The 14,670-nt window shown below is 48.8% G+C and overlaps 1 protein-coding gene across 10 annotated transcripts in view; it reads right to left on the reverse strand.

The window, feature by feature from the left end:
* The window catches only part of DLGAP4 (DLG associated protein 4), a 201,853-nt gene that overhangs the window by 19,999 nt on the left and 167,184 nt on the right, over nucleotides 1–14,670 (reverse strand). For 8 of the 10 annotated variants that reach the window (XM_027558628.1, XM_027558627.1, XM_027558625.1 and 5 more), the window contains 3 exons: nucleotides 13,874–14,235; nucleotides 11,301–11,389; nucleotides 10,340–10,752 (listed from right to left, as the gene is read on the reverse strand). In XM_027558628.1, coding sequence (XP_027414429.1) covers nucleotides 10,340–10,752; nucleotides 11,301–11,389; nucleotides 13,874–14,235 — 864 coding nt within the window. Of the gene's footprint in view, nucleotides 1–10,339; nucleotides 10,753–11,300; nucleotides 11,390–11,644; nucleotides 11,725–13,873; nucleotides 14,236–14,670 lie in introns of those variants that run through there. The other 2 variants (XM_027558626.1, XM_027558635.1) reach the window with 2 other exon arrangements.

Below are 14,670 nucleotides of genomic sequence, written 5' to 3' on the forward strand. Positions count from 1 at the left end.
CTACCCAAAGCAATCTTCAGACTCAATACAATTCCTATCAAAATTCCAGTAATTTTTTTTGCAGCTACAGAAAAATCAATCCTAAAACTCATACAGGACTTCTCTGGTGGCCCAGTGGTAAAGAACTGCCTGCCAGCGTAGGAGACATGAGTTCTATCCCTGGTCTGGGAAGATCTCACATCCCACCAAGCAACTAAGCCTGTGCATCACAGCTGCTGAGCCTGCACTCTAGAGCCCAGGAGCTACAACAAAAGTCACTGGATAAGAAGTCCTCGCACTGCAATGAAGAGTAGCCCCTGCTCACTGTAATCAGAGAAAAGCCCGTGCAGCAACGAAGACTCAGCATGGCCAAAAATAAATAAATAATAAAATTATATCCATAAAAAAAGATGTTGATGCTACCATCTTTTGGTAGCATCTTTTGGGTTCTTGCCAAGGGCTTCGTGTTTCTAATCTTGCATTAATACACAGCCCGGTGGGGTTGATACTGGTCCACCCAAGTCACATGTGAGGAAGTGGAGGCCTGGAGAAGTGAGGTGACTCACCCAAGGTCTCTCTCATAGCTCCCTTTCTCGAGGGCACCTAGGAGACAGGATGGCGGGCCCCCTCCCTCGGGCTGCTGGCCCTGTTTCCACCCCTGTTCACCTCTAGCCTCCCAGCACTGGGCCTCCTTTTCAGTTCCTGGCTTGGGCTGCATCCATCTATAAGTTAGGGTGATGGTGGCGGTCGCTGCAGCAGGCACAGCTGGTATCATTCACCACTGGGCCCTCAGGCCAAGCACTCTTCATACACAGGGTCCCATCTTACCCCCGCCGTAGGCTAAGAGTGGGGCTCATGATCCCCACTGAACATGGGGAGAAGCAGGCGCAGATGTGCTGAAGGTCACACAGCTGTTAAGCCGTGGAGCACTTCGCTTCCATGTGTTTGTTTCTTCAAGACAGGATTTTAATAGGTCTGACCTCACTGGGGTGAGTTTGGGTGAACTCCAGGAGTTGGTGATGGACAGGGAGGCCTGGCATGCTGCGATTCACGGGGTCGCAGAGTCGGACACGACTGAGTGACTGAATAGACCTCAATGGGTAGAAGCGAGTAAACAGGACGGTGAATGTTGAGAGCTGGCTCGTGGTCAGCCGCCCAGCGCCCAAGGCTGCTTCTCTGGAACTAGTCTCATCAACGCCCCCAGGCCACAGGAGTTTCCACAGGCTATATTTAAGTGTTCCTTTCATCTGCACCTCCTTCAACAGCAAGAAAGACATGCGCACAACTTGATCTTGCTTATCCAAGGGCTCCCCCTTAACCAACCAGGCACGTCCTGCCTCCATCTCCCTCTTTCAAGTTGATGACCTCTCCAGTCACCCGTGGCCCAGACCAGGGAAACTGGAGCTCTCCACTTGACTCCAACCCAGGGCCCCTCTGGCTGGTTCATTCAGAACATTCAGAAACATTTGTTTATCCATTCCTTCCTCCTCCACCCCAGGTCTCCCTGTTTCCAAAGCCTATTCAACACAGCAATCAAGGGTGAGCTTTCTAATAAGAAAATCTGACCATCTCACTGTTACTTCAGATCTTCAGCTGCTCCCCACCCTGCCTGGAGGGTAATGCTCAATACTTTGATCTGATATTTGAGGCCCCTCTCAGTCAGCTTCCTACTCTTGTGATCCGCCCATCCCCCGCTTCCCATCCTTTTCTTTCAGTCGTGGTTCCTGGAATCTGCCCTTCCCTGCTTCCCTGCCTTTGTCCCTGTTGTTCCCTCCAGCTGCAATGCCTGGAGGATCTCCGCCAGGTTTCTGCATGATATGCAGGTACCGCGGTCTCCTTCAGGCACCTCCTTGGTAACCCTCTTCCAGAGATCTAAGAACAGTGACATTAAAATTTGTGGCCATAAGAAAAAAAAGAACAAAAAACAAACTTGTGGCCATGGACTTCGCCAGTGGTCGAGTGGTTAAAAGTCCTCCTTCCAATGCAGGAGATGCAGGTTCAATCCCTGGCCCGCGCACAGCAACTACTGAGCCCAGGTGCTCTACAGCCTGCGTGATACAACTAGAGAGACGCTTGAGTGCTGCAACTAAAAAGATCCTGCGTGCCGCAACTAAGACCCGATGCAGCAAATAAATATTAAACACAAAAAACCTGTGGCCGTAAGTTAGGCAAGGGCCTTGCGTGGACACACAAAATTTAATCAGAAAGCATGGTCGTCAAGGAAGAATTGTGGTCCTAAGAGATACAAGTGTCGTTACTGGCAACAGACAAAAGATGGAAGCAATCTGTGTAGCCACTGACAGACGAACGGGTAAGCAAACGTGGGTCTTTCCCCACAAGAGAATATTATTCAGCCTTAAAAAGGAAGGAAATTCTGATAGAAGCTGTAACGTCAATGAATCTTGAGGACATTATGCTAAGCCAGTCACAAAAGGACAAACACCGTATGATTCCATTTATATAGAGGTGCCTAGAGTAGTCAACGGCACCCCACTCCAGTACTCTTGCCTGGGAAATCCCATGGACGGAGGAGCCTGGTGGGCTGCAGTCCATGGGGTCACGAAGAATCGGACACGGCTGAGCGACTTCACTTTCACTTTTCACTTTCATGCACTGGAGAAGGAAATGGCAACCCACTCCAGTGTTCTTGGCTGGAGAATCCCAGGGATGGAGGAGCCTGGTGGGCTGCCGTCTATGGGGTCACACAGAGTTGGACATGACTGACGTGACTTAGCAGAGTAGTCAAATTCACAGAGACAGAAAGAATGGTGGTGGCCCAGGGGTGGGGGAGGGGGAATGGGGAGTTGGTGTTTGATAGGTACAGAGTGTCGCCTGGGGAAGACGAAAATGTTCTGGAGATGAATGGTGGTATAACACAAAACCTATTTGAGAAAGGCAGCCACCTGTGTGTTACTGATTCACCTGAGCAGTCAGAATACTTATCCTGAATCTAAGGGACAGAGCAATGTGACCAATTCTGTCCTTAAGTTATAGCCACAGATGCAGGGCTGGGAAAAGGGCTCCATGCAGAGTTCGGGTTCAATAGCAAGGGCTGGGACTGCTTATTGAGAAATGTTATCATGTTGAAAGAGCACGTGCTCATAATACTACAGGAAGGTAATACTGTTTGGCATGATATAATAACCCTTAGCAGGGAAGCCTTTTCTCAATCCAGAAAGAATTAAGAATAGTGCCAGAAAGTTTAACCTACTCCACCAACACTTTGTCACTAAGGTACCTTTGCACCTCCGCCTTAGGCTTTTTTTTTTTTTTTTTTACTGTATTTGGCTGCACCGGGTCTTGGTTGCAGTATGTGGGATATTTAGTTGTGGCATGCAGGATCTTTTAGTTGTGGCATGTGGGATCTAGGTCCCTGACCAGGGATCGAACCGGGGGCCCCTGCATTGGGACCGTGGAGTCTTAGCCACTGGACCACCAGGGAAGTCCCCTCAACCCCAGTCTTATTCTCCTCATCTGTGCCGTCTAATAGACAGCTCCTGGTCGTATGAAGCAAGTGAGCAGCTGCAATGTGGTTTGTCTGGATTGAGATGGACAATAAAGTATGCACTGGACTTTATTTATTTTGGACTTTATTTAGTATGAAAGTAATGTAACGCCTCAATAATTTTCTGTGTTGAACACATGTTGAAACACTACTACTTGGACATCCTGAATAAGATAAATGTATTAAAATTAACTTCACCTATTTCTTTTTTCTTTCTAAATGCAGTTCCTAGAACATTTAAAGTTCATGGTTCACATTATATTTTGACTAAAAGTGCTGCTCTAGGTGCTCCAACCCTAGGCTACCAGGCAGGGTCGGTGGAGGACGGCGTGGAATGAATGATAGTCTGTGAGCGCCCTCCTGCTGCCTAGCATCTGGGATGCCAGCAACCAGACACAGGCCCCAGGGAGAAACTAGAGGATTCTTTTCTGAAGAAGATTCTGAAGGGGTACAGGGAAAAGACACTGACGTTTCAAGATCTTCTAAGGAAAGGACCAGGACGCCCTTAAACTCAGATAGGCAACAGATACTTTGGTTCAGGGTCAGCAGTCCCTGCCACACTGTCACCAACAGAAATCAAAGAGAATTTCACGTCGCATTACAGCGGTTACAGTTATCTCGAAATAATGCTGTCATCATTACTTTAAAATTTAGCAGACAGACTGCAAGACTGTTTATTTCATGCCTTAACAAAGAAGTACATATATTATCACATCACAGGCTTATTTACTATTTTAGTAACTATATATTAAGTACCTGGCTTCCTTTGTTATCCTGACATGATTTTTACTGTTATTTGAAACCAGTATTCTGAGGTGTCTGCAAGCCTACCTCTCAGAAGGCCCTGCCCACAGACCTGCTGGTTACCTCTCACTGCCTCATTGTTTTTTGTCCCAATTAAAAAAAAAACTTTTTTTGTTTTGTTTTAGTTGTGCTGGGTTGTCACTGCAGCTCGTGGGCTTCTCTAATTGCAGGGTGTGGGCTTAGTTGCCCTGTGGCATGTGGGATCTTAGTTCCTAGACCAGGGATCAGACTTGAGTCCCCTGCATTGGAAGGTGGATTCTTCACCACTGGACCACCAGGGAAGTCCCTGTCCTAATTTTAATTTTTATTAAATTAATATATATTCATAATTAAAAAAAAAACAGAAGCACAGCAATAAAAGAAAAATAGATAAATTGGATTTTATCAGAATTAAAAACTTTTGCACATCAAAGGACACTATGAAGAAAATGAAAAGACAACCTACAAAATGGAAGAAAATATTTATAAATCATATATCTGACAAGGGCCTATTATCCAGAATATGTAAAGATCTCCTAAATTCAACCACAAAAAGACAAACAGCCCCATTAAAGAGATTATTTGAATTAGATATTTCTCCAAAGATATACAAATGACCAATAAGAACACGAAAAGATGCTTAGTATCAGTCATTCAGTTCAGTTCAGTCGCTCAGTTGTGTTCGACTGTTTGCAACCCCATGAATCGCAGCACGCCAGGCCTCCCTGTCCATCACCAACTCCCGGATTTCACTCAAACCCACATCCATCGAGTCGGTGATGCCATCCAGCCATCTCATCCTCTGTCGTCCCCTTTTCCTCCTGCCCCCAATCCCTCCCAGCATCAGAGTCTTTTCCATTGAGTCAAGTCTTCGAATGAGGTGGCCAAAGTACTGGAGTTTCAGCTTTAGCATCATTCCCTCCAAAGAACACCCAGGGCTGATCTCCTTGCAGTCCAAGGGACTCTCAGGAGTCTTCTCCAACACCACAGTTGAAAAGGATCAATTCTATCAGTCATTAGGGAAATGCAAATCAAAATGACAAGATACTACTTTATACCTACTAGGATGGTTATAATTTTTTTTTCAAAAGATGGAATAACAAGTGTTAGCAAAAATATAGTGAAACTGGAACCCTTATGCATTGCTGGTGGGAATGTAAAGTGGTGCAACTGCTGTGGAAAACAGTTTGGCGATTCCTCAAAAAGCTACGGAGAAGGAGATGGCACCCCACTCCAGTACTCTTGCCTGGAATATCCCATGGACAGAGGAGCCTGGTAGGCTGAAGTCCATGGGGTCGCTAGGAGTTGGACACGACTGAGAGACTTCACTTTCACTTTTCACTTTCATGCATTGGAGAAGGCAATGGCAACCCACTCCAGTGTTCTTGCCTGGAGAATCCCAGGGACGAGGGAGCCTGGTGGGCTGCCATCTATGGGGTCGCACAGAGTCAGACTCGACTGAAGCGACTTAGCAGCAGCAGTAGCAGCAAAAAGCCAGACACAGAATTACCATGTGACCCAGCAATTCCACTTCTGGGTTTAAACTCAAAAGAACTGAAAATTGGAATGAAACAGATTCTTATATCCAGTGTTCACCGCAGCATTATTCATAGTAGCTAAAAGGTGAAAAAACCCAAATGTCTACCAACAGGTGAATGGACCAAACAAATGTGGTATCAATATTCAAATACAGTAGAATATACTATTCAGCTATAAAAAGGAAGAAGTTCCGATATGCTACAACGTGGATGAACCTTGAAAACATGCCAGACACAAAAGGACAAGCACTATCATTCTACTTACATGAACGATCTAGAATAGGGAAGTTCATAGAGACAGAAGGCAGATTAGAGGTTACCAGGGGCTGTGCAGAGGGGAATGGGGAACTATTGCTTAATAGGTACAGAATCTCAATTTGAGGTGATATAAAAGTTTTGGAAATAGATGTTGGTGATATACAATATTGTGAATATAAGTAATGCCATTGCATTACACTTAAAAGTGGTTAAAATGGCAGGTGTTACATATATTTCATAGTAACAAAATGAAAAAAATTTAAAGAATTACCACATGATCCAGCACTTCCACACCCAGCTATATACTCAAAAGACTTGAACGAAGGTAGTCAAACAAAATCTTGTACATGAATGTTCACAGCGGCATTATTCATAATAGTTTTATCTGCTGTTATGAGTTTTATCCTGCTATTAGAGAGTTTTTATCCTGATGGTTAAATAATTATTTTTTCATCTTTGATGCTATTACTGTATATTACCAACACACCAGTATATTACCATGACTTTTGCTGTTTTTATATAATTTGCTTTTGCTAACTCTAAAATTAAGTTTTATTTTATTTTTTGGCCATGCCACATGGCCTGAGGGATTCTTAGTTCCCCAATCAGGGACTGAACCTGGGACACAGCAGAGAAAGTGCTAAGTCCTAATCACTGGACTGCCAGGAAATTCTGAAGTTCTATTTTAAATCAAATCATAAAATTAAAAAACAAGAGGAACTACTAGGCTAACAATAAAGTCAGCAATCTTATACTCCATCCCTTCCTGCTCCTGGGTTAGTTGCTCACTTTTTTTGTTTGTTTGTTTGTTTTTTAGTTGCTCACTTTTAATATAAATAAACAACCAAAGATTACTTGACATTCCAAGAAAGATTCCAACTGAAAAAGATACATAGAAAGAAGCATCTAAAGGAAACAGAGAGAACACAGAGACACGTGAAAACTTAAATAAATATATATGTAGGTCTTAGAAAGATAGAAGATACTCTATCCACTTAACAAGGAAAAACTGTTACTAAAAAGGAACAGAGTAACAAAGTGCTGTTATACGGATGGCTCTAATAAACATTTGATGGACACAGTGAAGTCAGGAAAACCTCCAAATCTCAATAGATTTCTCCAGTAAAAGATACACAAGTAGCATATGCAAAAATGCTATACACTTTTATTAGCCACCGTGGAAACACAAATCCAAGTCACAACAAGGCACTGCTTTCCCCCTGTGATGGCTATAATCATAAGGGCAGTAATTACAGGAGTTCAAGTGAGGAGGTGGGGAAATTAGAACCCTGGTGTGCTGCTAGTGGGAATGTTATAAATGGAGCAGTCATTATGGAAGTTCAGCAGGTTCCTCCAAAAGTTAAACACGAAATAACCATATGACCCAGCAATTACACTTCTGGTTATATACACAAACTTGTAGACAAATGTGCACAGCAGCATTATTCACACTAGCCTAAAAGTGGAAACAATTCAAATGTCCATCAACAGACAAATGTTTAAATAAAATGTAGTATATCCATAAAATGGAGTATTATTCCATGGTAAGGAATGAAAACCTGATACATGCTACACCATGAATGAACCTGCAAAACGTGGCAAAAAAAGGCAAAAGTGAGACACAAAAGACCTGTCATGATCATACTGTATGACTCAATTTGCATAAATGTCCAGAATAGGCAAATCCGCAGAGACAGAATTAGTGGTTGCTAAGAGACAGTGGGGCAGAGGTGATGAAGGGTGACTGCTTATAGTCATGGGGTTTCCTTTTGGAGTGATGAAGATGTTCTGAATTCAGACAGCAGTGATGGTTGCACATCATTATGAGTGTACTAACTGTACTAATGGTAACACTGTAAAAGGGTCAATTTTATGGCATGTGAATTATATCTCAAAGTTGTTATAGCATGGAAAAAAAAAGAAAAAGCCTTCCAGAAAGACAGACAATAAAAAGAGACAAAAAAGATCTGAGACAGGATCAACTCAGCAAACCCAACATCTGAGTGACAGCAGTTTCAGAGAGACAAAACAAAACAAGTGAGGGAATTATTTTTTAAAAATTAATGTAAGACTACTTCTCAGAAACAAAAGGTCTGAGTCTACACATACAAGTGGCCTATTAACCACTGGTGCAAAGACCCATTCCAGGACACAGCATCTAGAACCTTCACAAGAGGTGAAGTGAAGACTTAACAGCTTCCAAGGACTGAGAACTGGATCGGCCTCAAACTTTTAGGCACAAGTGAAAGTGAAAGTCTTAGTTACTCAGTCGTGTCCAGCTGTTTTGTGATCCCATGGACTGTAGCCCTCCAGGCTCCTCTGTCCATGGAATTATCCAGGAAAGAAAACTGGAGGGGGTTGCCATCTCCTTCTCCAGGGGATCTTCCCGACCCTGGGGCTGAACCCACATCTTCTGCATTGCAGTTAGATTCTTTACCATCTGAACCACCAGGGAAATCCACACTTTATTTTTTTTTTTTTAAGCACAAGTAATGGAAGCTAAGTATAATACAGCCTCTTTAAGGTTCTAAGGGAAAATTATTTTCAATTTTATTTAATATTATATATATATATCTACATTTATATAAAAATAATGGGTATTTATTATTTTCAACTTTACACTCAGCCAAACTATATGAGGTCCGAAAAAAGACATGGTGGTTTCCAAAAATTTATCTCCAACTGAAGGTGTGTTCCAGTAAAGTGAAGGACTAAACCCAGGAAAACAGAAGACCACATGATCCAAAAAGCAGGAAAGTAGCTACGGGCAGTCTCAGGTGATGAAAAGGGAAGTCTCCGGACAGCAGCTAGGTAGCAGGCCTAGATAGCAACTTGGCCAGACCACAGCCGGGGACAGAGGGCGCTGGGAGAAAACAGGAGATTATGAGATGATCTGATACGTCTGCACACCTGGGAAACAATGTCGATGGTGGGCTGGCAGATCTTGTGGGGCATGTGAAAAAAATTACAAATAAGAGCTTAGAAAACAAAGTATACAGAAGAGGAGGCAACCATTCTTTTTAGGAAAAACAAGACGTATCAGACAATGAAATCATACTACAAGGCTCTGCAGTGAACATCACTTACATGCTCACAGTAAACAGAAATACTGGTTGTTTTTTTAACCCCAAACTGATGTAATATATGGAGGGTGGGGCACAGGAAGTGGAGGTGACAGAGCTAAATATGAACTGTTATAGCCGATTTCAATACATGATGATGACTAACTTAAGAGGAAATGAAAGGTATTCCCATTTAAAAAAAAAATGAAAGAAATATTGAAGGTAGATACCAGAAGACAGAGCAGTTGAGAGCTGAAGGTGGGGAAGGCTGAGGAAGAAGGCCAGAGGGCTGGATGGTTTCTATTAGAAGCAGTTCAGGATCCATGCCGCTGCTCTGATTTTGTAAATACTAGTATTGTAAGAAGTCATTAGGTATATACCTCACAACAGTTCCCTGCTGTGACATCAAAGCTGGGAACTGGCCTAGAGACAGTAGAAACAGGGACTCTGCAGCATCAAGGGGTGTCTTCCTCAGGCCCTGCCCACCAGGGGTTAGTGGGATGCTTCGTCCCTTCTGGACAATCTAAGGACCTGTCCCTCCTGGCTGGTCTGTGGAGGGGAGCAAACTGGAGGCCAGAGCTTCCCTTCCCTGTATCAACCACCTGTGACTCCAGCCTCCCTACATATTCCTAGATCTTTCTTGAACTAATTTCTCAGGGGAATTTTTGGGAACAGGTATGGTATAAACATAAACCTAAGTGGGGAAGTAGATGATTTCTGTCTCACCCATTCACAGTTCCTCACACCTGCTGAGCCCACAGTTAGATCCTTGATGCTTGGCACACAGTAGGTGCTCAATAAGGAACTGCTGAAGGTATAATTATAGTGCCAAGTTTCTGTGCTTGGTACTTCATCAGACCTTGAACAAGTACTACTACATCAGACGGTAGGACTATCTCCACATTACAGGTAAGGAAACAGGCTCAGAGAAACCTGCCCAGGTCACTTCCCTAGTAAGGAATGAGCTGGGATTTAACCCCGGGGGCGGCTGACCCCACAGCCTATGCAACTAGCAGCTGCTGACGTAAATTCTTTCTGGAAAAAGGCTGGTTATGTAGGTGGATAGAAGGAAGAAAAGCAAGAATGAAAATAAGAGGTGGGCTCACAACTGAGCCTAAGAAGAGAACTTAAAGAGACTCCCCGTGCCGAACCCTGGAGACTTAGGGCTGGCACCCCCACAGTCTGCCCCAGCCAGCCGGCCTCGCAGTACCCACCTTCTTCAGAGAGGTTGTTCTCTTTGGTCTCCTTGTCCATCTGGCAGCACCAGCCCTCCAGCCGTTCCGTTTCTGCCTGGAGCAGCTTCAGGAACCAGTAGCCGTCCCGGCGGCAGGCCCCGGGCTGCGCGGGCTCTGCCGGGGAGCTGGAGGAGGTCTCCAGCCAGGGGTCGGGCGGGGGCAGCGAGGACGCCTCCAAGGCAGGGTCGCTGTTGTCTCCATAGGAGAGGTTGCGCTTGATCTGGGCAATCTTGGGGGCCTGCCGGGGGCCGGCATCGATGCTGATGGAGTTGGGGTGCGGGGTGCAGTCTGGGAGGCTCTTCTCAGAGGACTTACAGCTTGAGTCATTGGCATCCTGGGTATCCGAGTCGGTGTCCCGTCGGGAGGACATGCTGTGAGAGGGGGCACTGCTTCTGTGGGGGGCAGGGAGGGAACGGCGTGGAGGAGGGGTGGGGACAGGAAAGGGTGAGTCACCAAGAGGGTCAGAGACCAGAGGCCACCCCGACCCGGACACACGGGAGACAGAGAAACGGATGCATCGTCTGCTCACCATGCGCCTGAAGCGGGTCCCACAGCCCCGTCTCATTCTCAGCTCAGCCCCCCGCCCTGCCCGCACACGCACACACGGACAAGGTCATAAGGTTGCCTGTTTACTGCAGCGGGGCCAGGAAGCCCACCAACATTGGGGGTGCTGGGCCGTGACTCCGCCCGGCCTCAGTCCCCGTGGCTGATTCCTCTCACGGAGCAAGCGCTCACCCTTGCTCATCAGCACACCCGGCCGCCCCGCCCGCCCAGCCTCCCACGCCTGGACCACCGCCCGCACCCCCAACCCAGCTTGGTTCTTAGAAATCCAGCAAGGAGAAGTGGGTTAGGGAGAGCAGGAGGAGGAGGCGCGGGAGAGGTGAGAGCAGAGGGAGGGAGAGGAGAGGGGAGAGGCAGCCACCACCTCGGTGCCACTTACCGCCAGTCGTCCTCTACCTGAACCCCGATGGACTGGAATTTGGTAGCGGGACTGGGCTCCTCGTTTGGCACTGGCTGAATGCAGTCAACCTTATTGAAGGACAACGACAGCCACGGCACGGGGACAAAGACAAAAATAAAAAAACAAACACCACACTTGCTGCTGAAATTCACATTAGTGGGACGACGCAAACGGACGAGCGGACAGACGCACACGAGGCATGCGGACACTGCACGTGGGCCCGAGGCCGGACCAGGTGAAGCCGGGCACTGCTCATTCGCGCGGAGGCGGGAGGGCAGGCGGGCAGGAGGTGGGATGGGGTGGAGAGGACCGCCTTTCCCTACTCTGAGGAGGGTGCCATCACATCGATCGCTTTGGGTCCGTTGTCCTCCGAGAGGTGGGAACCGTTCCTTCTAGTCCTCTCCTTTACACGCATCAGAGAGAAGAAAAAAAAAAAAAGGACAACGAAAGAGAAAGAAAACACACACACACAAAGCCACAGCCGTTATCTGGTGTAGTTGAAGCCGGGCTGTCTCGAGGCAGAGGTCACTCCCCCAACCCTGCAGCTGAAGGGCAGGCTGGGGGCGCCACACGAGGGGCAAACCTTGGGCAGCAGTTCTGGATTTGAAAGCTGTCACCAAGGCCACAGCCGGCCCAGTCCCTGGGCCCTACGGGACGCCATCCCTGGGCCTTGATCACACTCAGCTAAGGTTACCTTCAGCACCAAGTGGGCCGGGGGGGCAGTAGGACCAGGGCCACGCGCAAGGCCTGCACTCTCTCTCTATACCAGGGATGCTCTGGGCCTACCTTTCATTCCTGGGACAGAGGTATGTGGCCACAGAGTAGCCAGGCCAGCCCCCCCATCACCCCTCATGAATGAGGGAGAACCCACGTTTGAGCAATTTGAGGAACTAAGGGATGGGACGAGGGTTGCTGGGACTGTCACTGGAAATTGGAAGCTCTGGTCTCTTGGCTTCACAGAGGCTAGAGAGGCTTCCTGGGACGGGGCTGAGTGCCTGGCACCTCCCCACCATGGAGGGTGTAACTGCATGTCTTCTTCAGCTATAGCCAGCTCAGGGGACGTGGCATCACTGGCTCCCAGGAACTGCTTGGAGAGCTTGGATGGGGGTGGGGTGATCCGACAGGGAGAAGCCTAGATGGGCCCGAGAGCCAGAGTTCGCAGCCCTGTGTGAGCCTCTGAGTGAAAGAATCAGGGTGAGTCTAACTCTCCCTCGGGTCTTCTGTAAAGATGAGAGCGTCTGGTTTGGCCAAAGAGAGGGTGGGGCTGCCCAACCAAGACTAGGCTGTTTTCTGTACCCCTCAGAATCCCTCCAGAGTGACGTGCAAGCCAGGGGCTGAACTTCTTACGAAGGAGACCAGAAAACAAGTCTCCCGGCCAACTTTCTTGTGTCCGTGGCGAAACTGTAGCCCAGAGCTGCCTAAACTCTGCCTCCCCAAGAAGCAAGTGCAAGCATCTGGCCAGTGAGCCATCTCTGGTCCATTCAGCCCTCCTTAGAGTCCCATGTTCCTTCTGTAATTCTGGTGCTTTGTCGTGCACTTGGCCAGGGGTGGCCGGGGAAACGGAGAGCCTGTCTGATCTAAGCCACCATGCACGCCACCTGGATGTCCTTGATCGCCATTTGGGTTAGGAGGGGCTCTGCCATCCCCAAGCTCTCAGCCCACTGTAGCTGCCCTCCCCACGCCCCACCCCCGCCCGGAGCGTGCTTTACTTAATTAAGGACGTAGCACAGCTCTTGAAAGTCGCCAGGCGGGGCCCAGGTTTCCCCTGCTCAGCTCACAGCACAAGTACTGCTATGAGATCATGCTACCGCGCAGCAGTGCGGGGGAAGCTAGCGCACCCGGCCCTGCTGTGCTCTGCGGTCACGAGTGCGCTGTGAGCCCGGCTTCCCGAGGCATCTCCTGGCTTTGGCCCCTCGGTCCCAGGGAATTATCTGCCTGGATCGTTTCTTGCGGAGGGAGGCGTCAGGACCAACGTCCCACTTCTCAATCTGTTGTGGGCCTGGCACCTTGAGCAACCTACCTGTCCCCAAGGCCTGAGAAGGCTCTGGGCAAAGTCCCCCTGGAGCAACCCCCAAGGCTCCAGGGCCCTGGGTCCTGGTCCCCCCGGCCCTTGGCGTCTATGCTCCACGCTGCTCCCACCACCAGGCAGGGCTGCAGCCTCCGCACCTGAGCTGACCTTGGATCAGAGAACTGTCGGGCCAGTCCTGTCTCCCACATGTCGGCTGGCAGGGCAAAGGGTGGAGTGAACAGACAGACAAAGGACAGGCAAACAGTGGACAGGAGATGGCTGGCTGAGTGTAACTACATTCACCGGGACAACCCATCGCTGGAGCGGGGACACGTGCCCACAGCTGCACGGCCCACACCACGTTCGGGCGACCTCGAGGAAGGCATGGCTTATGGGTGGAATTTGGTTTGGCCACTTGGGGCCGACCCCCCAAAACAGACAAACCACCGTGACCCAGGAGACCTAGTGGGCCTCCGCCAGATGTAATTACACGCAGGCAGGTGCGCGGTGCAGGCCGAGGACAGAGTGCGAAAGGGGCCCCTACTTGTATTCCTATAGATGACAGTTTCCTTTTGGGGATGGCCTCGGGGTGGGATTCAGAGCTGGTCAGCGTCCCTTGTTCGCTCTTCAGAGCTGCATGTTTTGGGGGTGGCTCGGGGGCCTCGGGGGCTGGGGTAACACCGCCCCGTGTCACGCTGGGTGGGCGGGTACTGCTGTCCAGGCTGTCCGAGGAGTTGCTCAGGCCAGACTGGCTCGTCACTTCGCTCTTGTGGTCCTGGCTGTCCAGGTAGGTGTCCTGGGCAGACTCGGTGCTGCTCTGGACTGTGACAGAGATGAACGGCTTTGACGTGGTGCGTGGAGGGACCGGTGGCGGGGTCTTCTTATACGCCACTAGGCATGATGAACCTGCAGATGGGTGAGAGGAAGGCAGGGGAGGGGTGAAGCCGCCAGCCCTCTGGAGTCCCTTTCAGGGCTGAGGCCCCACCTGACCCGACCCTAGCTCTGGCCTCGGTGAGGATTTCTGGAGGAGAATGGGGGTCAGACACAGCCATGACCAAGACAGACAGACCTGAGCCCTGCCCATCCTCATGCTGAGCCAAGGTCAAGTCTAGTGGGGGATGCCCACAGGGAACAACACCACCCTCCGCCTCTTAGTCCCACACAAAGGGATTATCCAGCTGGGGCAAACATGGTGACAGCAGAGGTGTGGTCAGGACAGTTCAAGAATGGTTAACCTCACCTGTCCTCAAGTGCAGAGACCTGCCACCCCCCTTCTCGGTCTTTCCTTCCTGCTCTACCTTCCCTCCCCTCGCTGCTCCGCTGCCGGAGGCCCCCTCCCTG

The sequence above is a fragment of the Bos indicus x Bos taurus genome, chromosome 13 (genome assembly GCF_003369695.1).
Source record: "Bos indicus x Bos taurus breed Angus x Brahman F1 hybrid chromosome 13, Bos_hybrid_MaternalHap_v2.0, whole genome shotgun sequence".
Classification (NCBI taxonomy): domain Eukaryota; kingdom Metazoa; phylum Chordata; class Mammalia; order Artiodactyla; family Bovidae; genus Bos; species Bos indicus x Bos taurus.